The 12,280-nt window shown below is 39.9% G+C and overlaps 1 protein-coding gene across 2 annotated transcripts in view; it reads right to left on the reverse strand.

Moving 5' to 3' along the window:
- Positions 1-12,280, reverse strand: part of epas1b (endothelial PAS domain protein 1b) — a 49,701-nt gene that overhangs the window by 10,510 nt on the left and 26,911 nt on the right. For both annotated transcript variants that reach the window (XM_084949370.1, XM_084949369.1), the window contains 5 exons: positions 11,182-11,330; positions 9,690-9,777; positions 6,107-6,225; positions 5,365-5,567; positions 2,414-2,520 (listed from right to left, as the gene is read on the reverse strand). In XM_084949370.1, the coding sequence (XP_084805496.1) occupies positions 2,414-2,520; positions 5,365-5,567; positions 6,107-6,225; positions 9,690-9,777; positions 11,182-11,330 (666 nt within the window). The remainder of the gene's footprint in view (positions 1-2,413; positions 2,521-5,364; positions 5,568-6,106; positions 6,226-9,689; positions 9,778-11,181; positions 11,331-12,280) is intronic.

Genomic DNA, 12,280 nt, shown 5'->3' on the forward strand with positions numbered 1-12,280 from the left:
GAGGGGACAACACTGCATGTAGCAGAGAACACTGTTAGCATGTGCTGATCGACAGGCTGGTCACGTTGGCCGTGAGAGCGGCTCGTCTGTGTTTGTGAGACGTTCAGATGGATAGAGAGTCCTTTATCTTGGCAAATGTCAGACAGCTAAGGCCTGCGGATGCAGATGACTTAAGATCAGTGGAAAGAGAACATGGCTAAAAGAAAAACATTTCACATGCAGCACACTAAACAAAAACCTGAGGACTACAATCCTCTTTCAAGTCACTTTTTTGGTTTTTGTTGACATGCGAAATTAAAGTGCAGCGAGACCAAAAGAACATGTCTAAAAGGTCGACTTTGGAACTGCAAAACTTCAAAAGACAACTTGGTATCAAACAATCCCAATATGTGCTGAAATATTTCTGTTTCAAGCACAATGGATCTGTTTTTTAAGCCTATTGGGTTTTTTTTGTTTGTTTTTTGAGCCAACCTTTCAAAGTAAGTCTTTGATTTAAAAAGTCATAATAACTTGACTTTTGTGAATGTGAGTTACTTTGGTTTTTTTATTTAAAAAGAATGCACTTATTACCCCAGATGCTTTTAGATATTATTACTTTGGGCCTGCGGTGTTTTTTAATCCATCCAGACTGTTTCAGTGTGAATTACCATTTTTGGAAATATTGTCCATGTTCTCTTTAATACTAAAATATAACAGTCATATTCTATACTTCTTATGGTTATTGAAGTACCAAAAACAGAATTTAAAAATTTGCATTTAAAATTGCACAAAATAAATCGATCTTTAATTGTAAGCAGTTTCCCACAGAAACTATTTTCTTTCAATTAAACTACACCCATAAACTGCATGATTGTGGAGAAAGACCCAACTGTGATGAGAGGCTCGTGCTTGGCTGTATGCATTAATGTCATCCAGTCTCTATTGAGGGTAATGTTAGCTAGCGGCATGTTTTATCTGACTAGTAAATGGAGAAAATTGTAAAACCACAATTTTTCTTTATGATTTTGGACTAATTGGGTGTGGAAAAAGTGACTGTTGGTTTATTTTTTTCAATTACTGTATTTAGGTACTTCATGGAAGGACAGGGAGAGTGCTTTTAGTTTAATGAAACAGGCAGCAAAGACTTGTACAGCTCTGAAACTCACACCATAACAATCTAGACTGAAACACACCACTACAGGCTACAGGGGGGAAAGTGTTTGGGTTATACTGCTTCTTTAAGTTTCTGCTTGACATCTTTTTAAATGATGAAAGTTTTGGATGAAAATATTATTTTCTGTGAAAAGTAAAATATCAAATTAGGTACAGTTTTGTGTCTTGATGCATGCTCAATCATCCAAGTAAGGAAAGTTGATTCTGGTCATCTGGATGTAGCGAATCAACTTTTTGGAAAGTACAGTTTTACTTTTCAAAGAAAATATCAGGATTAGTGTTGGCCCAGATAGGCCAGGAGGGAAAAAAAGAAAAAGAAAAGCATAATCCTCTTTGTAACAAGAGCATTTTTTGCTGTGTACACACAGACACACACACACAGCCATTATGTTGCAGGGGTGGTTTTAAGGAACTAAATTACCACTTTCCCTCGTGCACTGTCAAAGCCTCTAATGATACAGTACTGTCAGTGAAGAGAATAGCCATGACACTTCAGAGCCTTGTCCGCATGCACGCATGCACACACACACACACACACACACACACACAAACACACACACACACACACACACACACACACACTGTTATTAGATTGTAATAGAGGCCACCTGGTCCCCTGTCCACTGTGTTTGTGGCACCAGATGTGCAAACCTCATCAGGCCATCAGTGGATGCACCTAATTTAATAACAGACATCTTAATACCACGTTGCTGCTCTTTACATACACACAGACATCCACATATGTCTAAACAAGGATAAATGTATTTGTCTACCTAAAACATAAATAAATAAAGAAAATAAAAAGAAAATTTAATGAAACAAAAATGTCTGACAAGAAAAACCCCGATATCTTCACTCAAACTTTAGGCTGTATTACCAGCTGACTACAAGCTTGAAGCGTTTAGCTGATCTGGCTAGTGATTATGCAGTTTTTACATCCTGATCACTAAAATTAGAGTTCATTTAGGGAATCCTTCAAAGTAAGTGCCTTGAATGTGCCATTTCAAGATGGCTGCCAATACTAGCAAGCATGCAGAAAGGCTCTAATTATTGTTTAAGAGTTGCTCCATATTTCATCAGGTTTTTGAACCAATCGCTTACTGCTACGAGCAAAATCTGAGGACACGCAGGCTTAAATCTTATCTAAAGGCAAACTACACGTGCAGATTGTGTTCATAGCTGAATCAGTGTGGCTTGTTTTGCTTCATATTTGATGTTTGAGGTGTTCAAAGTCTTTTTTAAGGTCCGAGCGTGTACTTACAGTTTTGATGACTCTTGGTGACACTGTCTGAGTCCAAGGCGTGGTAGAAGTCGTAGATGGAACGACCCAGCAGATCCTCGGGAGTGTAACCCATCAACTCTGTTACCCTGGAACACAGACACAGACATTCAAATCTAATAAGACACGGGCTTTTACTTATTATTTGAACTTTTCTCACATGTACGACTCAAAACACAAATCCTGCACTCCATCCTGAACTTCAAAAGACATCATGTACCATTTTGAAATCAACCTGAGAGGTGGATAGATTTCCAAAAATAAAAATTGCTCATTCTGTCTCCAACCTCCCGGTGCTTCTGGGAACAGCTAATCTCTCGTCTCTCACCACAAGTTCACGTTGTTAATCAGGATTTTGTTGCTGGCTTTCAATAACCACGTTTATAAAACTCCCTTTTATTTCTCTCCAACTCTTTCGCCAGTAAGTAGAGGTTTTGAGAATAAATAACAGGATTACTGTAATCTGATTACAGGTGCACTAATTTAAATGAAGTTTTTGAGTGCTGAAAATAATTACATACTTAGCTTCAGGCTGTTTTGACAGCAAATACACTTATTTATATACGTTATTAACTTGAGTTTAATTTTGACTTCACTGAGAAGCCAATTAGGCTAAGGGTCAAAAGCAGAGCCTCTTCCAAACAAACTGTGCTGTGAGAACATGATCCAAACCTACAACAGGAAATGGGCCCCTGAAAACAAGGTTTTATCAGGATAAGGAGACCAGGGAGGGTAAACTGGGACCGAGAATGAAGATAAGTTGTACTTAACCCAAATTAAAGTGCTAGGAATGTGATTTTATTTAACTCCAACTGCCACCAAAATGTTTCACTCTGGCATGAGGATAGACACCATCACCTTAGATAAGCAAGCTGCTGACTGAGTGGATGTGACTCAGAGTTTAGGGATAGGATACACCGCAGCATAAAAAACGTTTCAAATTTCCAATAGGTATAAATGTACGCTTTCACTCCGTTTTATCCTATTTGTACCTCTGATCATCATACTCAACATTTTTTGATGTCAAATCAGTTAAAATACAGTTTTCATCATCTATATTGCCCTTTGGATAGCTTTGGAGGTGTGAAGCCAAAGTTTCATTGAGATGAACAGTCAGCGGATGATGATGATGCGGTGGATTTATTGTGTGAGGGACGGAGTGAGAGGTCTGGTGATGCAGACCCTCAGATTGCGTAACGCTGACAGATGTAGTGAGGAAAGGGAGGGGATGAATGTCTGGAGGGAAGAGGAGTACATAGGCACAATGGGTTTAAAAAAAAAAAAAAGAGACACACATGAAAAAAAGGAAAAAATGCATTAAGGCCAGAGAGGAGAGTGGGGAAAGAGACGAAACAAAAGCATTAATAAAACATGGTCACAACTAAAATAGCTTCAAATTATAACAGTGATGATTACGATGGTGATTGCTTTCTTTTCTTTCCTTCCATTCATTTCCTCCATGTTAAGTAAGTACAAGCGTTTCACTGTTATTTTTATGTTATTGTGCATCACGGTGTACTTTACATTATTACAGATATAAAAGTAACAAATGACAGTAAGACCAAAGCAGAAGAGCACATTACCCTGCGGGCTATCGTCTGCATACAAACATATACAAATGTTTGAATTAAAACTCTAAAATTAATTAATGCAGGAATCAACGCTACACAAATTGTATCTAATTTAGTGTATTATTTGGGTCAATGTCCCTGTATTACTGATAAATCTACAACATGCACTGTAATAAGTAATGATTACTTGCATGATGTTTCTGACTGACACTTAAAAGTAACATAGTACACAAAGAAGTGTTGTCCAAGTCTGAATTATCCAAGTTGTATAACTTTAGAACTTCCCTTTGTGTCCTTTTGTGTTTGTATTCCTTATACTGTAGAATTGAGAATATAGCCAATAGCCATACGTCATTTATAAAGCTGGTATTTAATCATAAAATGGACTTTCTTACTGTACTTAGTAAATTATAAAGAATCAACAGGGATATTGAGGGGAGGAAATAATTGTTCTTCTTAGGTCAAGCAGAGTTTAAGCAAACTAGAAGGTTAAACTTCTGATTGTTACCCCTCTTGAAGAACTAATTATTCCTAAGTGATAAGTCTCTGTTCTTTCCCCCTCTCTCTCCTTCTTTGTTTCCTCCATCTCTCACACTGCCAGGCATGAGCTGAAGAAACTTTCTGTCCCTCCTCTAATGAGTGTAAGTCTCTGCTGAGCCAGGAGGGTCGACCCACCTACAATAAACTCATTTGTGTAATTGGAGAGAAGATTTAGGCGGCTATTAAATTGCACTAAAAAAGGTGAAAAAGAAAATGGGCTCTTGTTTGTAGTGTGGTCACGCACAGACCTGTGCATGCAATACACAAAAGGAACATTTCTCTTGCATGAGAGGCTTGATAAGATTACAGATTTGCGTGCATGAGATTGTGTAACACCAATCTGAAAATGTGTTGTGTTCCCTCCTCGTGCCAGTGGGAAAGAAATATCTGGGCGCAAACTATGAGGTTCTTTGGGTTTAAGATAGCTGCTTTTCATGCTAACCTACAAGTGACGAATGATACCTGACACAATGTCAGATGTCATTTTGTTTGGCAGCTTTAAAAATGTTTCAGCTTTTAGGCTTGTTCACGCTCTAATCCAGGGTCATTAACACTTGGCACGCTCTGACAACGTCATGACAGCGCCTTATAAATTTATGTTTCATCACCAACTTCTATTTTCTTACCTGCTAAGTCAACACACTGCAAGTCTTCTGTGTGTGTGTCAGACTTTAAGGGTTATGTTTTAATTGGCAGCAATGTGAATCTGCTGCTCTACTGAACTCTGCTGAGGTTCAAACCAAATACAGGTGCATAATATATGCTTCGGTGAATATATTTTTATCATTTAATAAGAAATCTAAAAAATATGTTTCTGCCTACCTCTCGTCACAGTAGGTGAATTTCATGTCCATGCTGTGTCTGCTCAGGAAGGTCTTGCTGTCCAGTGGCGTGTCGATGTTGGACGGGTGTGGTATCGGTTCGCACATCAGGACAGCGCATGTGAGCGGAGGCTCTTTGAAGCCGCACAGCACTCGTGGAGGGCAGCTGTTGTACATCCTCAGTTGTCCAGTGCAGTGGAGCACCTGAGGATGGAGTTTACACAGTGTCAGAGTTACCCCTGTGGTGCAGCCATAGCCATAGCTGGCTTAAGTTTTCCCTATCTGAGTGTTCATATTTACCATGACGCACACACCTATTGTAGTGGTCATGTCTTTTTTCCCCCCCACATTAGTCAATATTAATGGCCAGGGCTGCGGTAGTTTCTTCAAAAAAAATTGTAAAGTACATTGACTTTACCTTTGAAAATAACGCTTTGCATTACTGCTATACAACCCAGAGAAAGCATTTCTCTACACTATTTGTTACACTACTTTTGTGTTGCTGCACAAGAACTACAAGACATGTTGAGGAGATAATTTAGCCATTTAAATCAGCTGTGTTGGATCAAGAACACATCTAAAACCCGCAGGACACCGGCCCTTGAGGCCTGAAGTTCCCCCAGCCCTGTTCTAAAATCTAAACCCTACCTGTATCCAATATGTGGCTAAATCTATTCACAATGTAATAATCTGTGCGTGCAGTTGCTGCAGATGTGATGCTTTGTAGATGTAGCAGTTGTTACCTTCCAGCTGGCTGACTTGAGGTTGACGGTGCGTCCTCTGTTGGTCACCGTGCATTTCATCCTCATGAAGAAATCTCTCTCTGTGCTCAGCTCTTTGCCTTTTTTACCAAAGCCACTTCCTGGAAGACACAAAAAACAGTGTGTCAGAAGTCATCATCTGAATCATCATACAATAATACAATGTCACTGAGCAGGGGCAAACATAAGCATTTAAATGATTCAGATCCTGCTCTTGTGAACAGCTTTTTAGCTTTTTGCACAGTATATAACATTCCCTTGACATTAAAGCATAATAATATATGGATCCTATAAGTATGAGGAGATTTAAAACAAAGTTCAGTGTCTTTTTTTTTTGCAATATAATAAACTGGAAGTTCACTCCCTTTATCTCCCTTCCAGCTTAGTCACAGAGGACTTGGAAAATAGGCCAAGCTGTTATATCACAAGGTCAGAGTTCAGCCCCGGAGCTGCAGCCACAGAGCAAAGAGAAGTGTGTCTTTTGTCAAACTCCACACTTAAAAGTGTGTCTCTATCTCCATATGGTTACACTTGAGCTAAACAAACACCACATAAATGTTTCCCCGACACTTACAAGCACATTCATGTTCAGATGTGAATGAGTGTGAAGTGAAAGTGCGTTAAATAGAAAGGGTCTATAAATCAGAAGGTATTGTTCTGCTTGTGTGCTTTGTGGCCACTGCTGATAAGAGTTATCAACCACAGCGCAGCAAGTGTGACCCTGTGTGTGTGCAGGAGAGAGGGAAGGAGTAGAAAGTAGATTCACAGACAGAATGTAGTATGGGTGTACTTCTGGCTCTGCTTTGCACTGCATGTGTAACATACTAAGGTCACTATCTCTACCCCATAATGCCTTGTTCCTCTCTCAGCGCCTTTCCTCGTCTGCTCTTCCTCACGGTAGCAGCTCTTATCAGCTTTCCTTTGCCTTGGCACATGTACTTTACAACTCCTCTACTTTATCTGTTTATAGGTTCCTCTCTGTATGACCTTTGAACTTTTGTTCTCATGTTTTTTTTTCCCCCTTGTGGACCCATCAGATATAGAATATTAATAGCCACACTCTGTTCATGTTTTGAATTGTTTTGCATAGATCATTTCTGTCCCACAAGTAAAAGCAGGAGAGTTGAATGGCTCTGTAACAGTAAGAGCTGCAAGGCTGTACAAAGCATGTGGAAGATGTCAGGCGTTACACAGATTTACTATTTCAGAAGAATGATTTTTCATCCTCAAGTAAACTCAGAGGATATAGATGTCTGAGGGTCCATTAAATACTTTGGTCAACTCCTAGATAAGACAGCTGCTGACAACAAGCTGACAGTACTGTGGAATATCATCGTCCTGTAGGATTGTAGGATTTACAAGCCCCTGAACTTTCCTCTAGCACCAAAGCCAGCCAAACACTTCTAACTAATCTACATTGGCCTCAATATTGAGCCACTGGTACATGAAGTGAAGAACCTGTCCATGCTATATTAGACCTAAGCTAAAGTGTACATGTCTGCAAGTATGCACGGTGTGTTTAAGTCAGTGTTGACATCACCCACACTACACTACACTACAACACAGCAACCACGCTTGAATCTTCCATATGGACAGCTGTCTATTCACAGCTGTCTGCATAAGTATCTGCAAAAGCATATCAGCAACTGTGCATTCAGTTTTCGGAAGTTCAAAAGTTTTTAGGAAGAAAATGGGCAGGGATTTCAACAACTCCTGGATAATCATTTAAGTTAATTTAAATTCCTCAGACCCTAAAAAGTGAGCATTTGTCTGATGGAATTAGCCACTGACATCAAATCAAGTCAACGCCCGGACCAGTGAGACGTGTTGGGGCAGCACAAGGGATTTTGTTAATTATGTGGCCGAACTGTGTATGCGGGAATAAAGGGCATAAAAGGAAAATTAAAAAAAAAAAAAAAAAAATCACACTATTAAGAAGACGAAAACATGCTTATTATGACTTAATGTCATAAAAAAAAAAAAAAGTCAAGGTTAACACAGTCATTACATCCCTCGGCCCACATGACAGGAGTTGGAAAGTAAGCCAAGCTGTTACATCACAAGTGAGAGTTCAGCCTTGGAGCGATGCCTCAGAGCCAAGAAATTAAATGTCGCTTGTGTCAAACTCCAAACTCACAAGTCTTTATCTCCGTCTAGCTAAGGTTGAGCAAAACAAACACCAGACGAACGTCTCTTCAGGCCAAAAACAACTGCGTACGTTAATATGTGAGTGACTGAGTGAAAGATTTAAATAGAAACAGGCCTATAAAATATAAAGTATTGTTCTACTTGCAAGTTTTGCGGCCAGTGCTGATAAGCGTTATCAACACTCTGTGTGTGCTTATATTCTATATATACATGCAGGGGAAAGAGTTCGAATTCTCAACAAAAAATAAATAAATAAAATAAAAATCACAAAATCCTGCCTCAGAGTTTGTTTGCGTTAACATCAGCTGATGACATTTTATTTCACTGGAGTCACGCTGCGGATACGTAACACCAGTGCGACTACACATACTGAAGTAAAGAAGTCACACCGGTGTTACTTGTCCACAGAAGTGTCCAGAAAGCAGCAAACTAACACAATATTGGTTTATTGTCTTTTATAATTGAGGCGACTGTTGTTGTGATTTGGCACTACATTAAAAAAAAATTGATTTGAAATCAGAAACAACTAGAATTAAAATACAAACTCTAACATGATTGGGGAAGTTTACTTAGATTATGCCTCCAGTTATCCAGCATGGCTGCATGACTTCAAACTTACATAATCTCAAAATGCTGTAAAAGTGGACCTAATGAACCCGTGCCACGATTTCAAATGATGAAGTCAGAGTGTGTACAGGCAATTAATATGAGGCACACTCTCGGGCTTAGATAATACACGGTTTAACACAGTTTCTTTTGCTCTTGTTACTGTATGATGTCATTGTGAGTAGATTTCCCAATATGGTCATGAAAGCGGACTCAATACGGAGGGTGACCATAAATGAGGAGGAGCTGATTTCAGACAGAATGAACTGAAAGGCGAATTGTTCCTTTACTAACAATATGAAGCTGGTAATGAGTATTACAGGTGACCTTTAAATGTTTCCAGTCTGAATCAAAGCTTAGGAATCTTGTCTTCTTTGAAGACTTAACTATTTGTATTGTGAGCATCTTTTAAGTGTATTTGTTTTTTTAATTATTTTTTTAATTTGCGTGGTATTAATGCTCTCCAGTGATTTGCTTAATTTGTTTTCTGTTACATAGGTCTTTCTATGATCTCTCATGGTGACGTGGGTGGGACAAAACACCAACTTTGAACACAGGATATCCTATTATCTAATGAGCAGCTTAGCTTGTGAATTGCTGAGCAAATTTATTCTTTTATTGAGTAGATAAGACTCCACAGACATTCCTCTACTTTATTTCAGGGGGTATTTTTTGATAAGGAGGTGAATGAAAAGATCACTTGTCATGTCAGAATGACTGCATATTTTTTTAATCAGTAAACCATAATCAGGTGAATGTAACGGTTGTCATACGTGGATAGAAGATAATGCGTATGAGATTGTGTACTAACCAGTCGTCTTCAGACTGAGGTTTTCTCTGATCTCCTCATGGTCGCATGGGTGGGTGAAGTCAAAGATGCTGTGACCAGTAAGCTCCACCTGAAAAACAAAAAGCAAACAAATAAATAAAAATCCTGAAATAAGGAATGTTAAATAAAGATATGCAATTGCCTTTCTGTTACAGTTTTCTCTACATTTTACAGTAGTTGTTCCATCAGTTAGACATGCTGCATATTTCTTTTTCTGGCACCAGCACCAGTAGTTTTGTTTGGGATAAATAGATGAAGAGGGGGTAGTGAGCGTGAGTAATGGCGGCCACCAGGAATGAACAAATGCACAAAAGTGTGTCACCTCCAGAAACACAGAATGCTTCAACACTAAACAAACAAAAGTTTAGCAGCTTGTGATTGTAATCCTCTGATAACCAGTCAAGCTGCTTTTTCTATGCAGTTTATATTTGCCCCATATAATATAAAATATGTAATGAACACACTGAAAGAATTAAATTTGGACATCAAAGACAACCAGAAGTGAAATGTGTTCTCCTTCTGTTCCACGGCAACGGTGTAAGAAGTGAAGAAAGACCACAAATCTTCTACCACAAATGATACATTCTTCCAGAAAATCCACTTAAGGGACATCAAGTTCAGCCAACTGGGTCAGAAGGACAGCCTGAAATCAGAAAGCTGAGGGCAGCGCAGTGTCGCAAAGCAGAGCTTTTGTTTCATCGTTTACAGTAAACTTCTCCTTTACGATTTGCTGTTTAAGTTGGTGCCAGAGAGGGTGGGGAAAGAAAATGCACAATGTTGTCTTGACTGAACACACACTGCTGGCATGACAGGCATTTCACATAAACACACCCCACTCTCTCTCTCTTTTGACTACCCGTTAACATCCTCATCTGCGTCCTCTCTGTATGACCTTTGAACTTTTGTTCTCATGTTTTTTTTTCCCCCTTGTGGACCCATCAGATATAGAATATTAATAACCACACTCTGTTCATGTTTTGAATTGTTTTGCATAGATCATTTCTGTCCCACAAGTAAAAGCAGGAGAGTTGAATGGCTCTGTAACAGTAAGAGCTGCAAGGCTGTACAAAGCATGTGGAAGATGTCAGGCGTTACACAGATTTACTATTTCAGAAGAATGATTTTTCATCCTCAAGTAAACTCAGAGGGTCTGACTGGGTTAATGTCTTTCTTCCAATCTTCTTGAGAAGTTAAAGAAAATTAAAAAAAATCTATCCACATGTCACGTGCAAAGATGTTAGACGTTGGTGATGTTTATGACCACTCAAAGCACTTTAAACTACAAGCCAAATTCACCTGTATATATATGGCACTTTATTCTGTGTCTGTGGACGCCCCCCCCCACAAAAACAAAAAAAAGCATCAACTATGACTGCGTGGAAATAAACAGGAACTGAATACATTTAGAAGCCGATGTGACGCTGACGTGTCTGCACATGTCTGTTTATTTCAGTGTTCTTTAATGGCTGTGTACCTGCGTGAGTCCCATGAATTTGTTGATGTTCTCGGACAGGAAGATCATGTCACCATCTGATGTTACCACGGTGATGAAGCCCTCGAGAGACTTCAGGTACAGGCTGTCCATCTGTCCGTTGTCCTCGCCGTCGCTGCTGCTGCTGCAGCCTGGAGGGAGAGGCAGCAAACAGGAGACGCTCACAAATTGTTTCTCATTCAGTGCTGATTATAAATGGATATCATTGTAAATCTGTGTGTGTTTGTGTGCACGCATCAGGCGTGTTTTCCCTCTTGAAGCTTTGGCTCGGGGACAAAACAAACCACTGTAGCTTCTTCCTGCGTCTCCGGCCACCCCTGATCCTCGACCCTGACAAACTGCAGGCAAACTGCTCAAGCGGTGCCCGCTTTTAGGACATAACTTGCAATTATGCTCAAATACACTCAGCGCAGTATCCAAACATTTACACACAGTGACTCCAGTCTGTCCACAGTGTCTTGTTTCAGCTAATTGATAGAAAAAACACCTCTAGCCTCGAGCTGGCCCCAACTCAAGAGGCAGGGCGTATGTGTTTGCAGACACTGGCTTCACACTGAACAAAGCCCAGTAGTTGATGGGGGTGGAGGGTGGGAAGCTTGCAATTCCTCCAGTGTGTTTCCCTGAGATAAGAGAGAGCAACTCTCAAGGCTTCCAACGAGGCCTGGGGCTTGAGTTTGGAGCTGGGCCCAGATAGCATTAGCCCCTGGGGGACCTGGAGCTTTCACATGGGCCCCAGGGAGCTGGGGAGACTCTCAAGGCTCTATCCAAAGACCAGCGCCACCTTTGGCCTAAATACTAAGCTGTGATTATCAGTCATTTGGACTGAGTTGCACTTTTCTTCTCTGTGGTGTTCTTTGGTTGCGTAACTGCCCTCGTTTCAGAATAATGGGGAGCAGAACAGAGCGTTTGATAGGGACAGCTGCTGCTAAGATAATCATTTCCCCTCTATTTTCTGACATTTGTCCGGTCATACTGGACAGAATGAAGGGACAGAGCAGTGAGGCAAAATGAGTTTCTCACAATATGAACTCAGAACATTATGTGACTGTCATAGTGGGAATTCTTTTTCCACCATTTTCCT

This window comes from Perissodus microlepis, chromosome 13 (genome assembly GCF_051167445.1).
Source record: "Perissodus microlepis isolate ML-2025 ecotype Zambia chromosome 13, ASM5116744v1, whole genome shotgun sequence".
Taxonomy (NCBI): Eukaryota; Metazoa; Chordata; class Actinopteri; order Cichliformes; family Cichlidae; genus Perissodus; species Perissodus microlepis.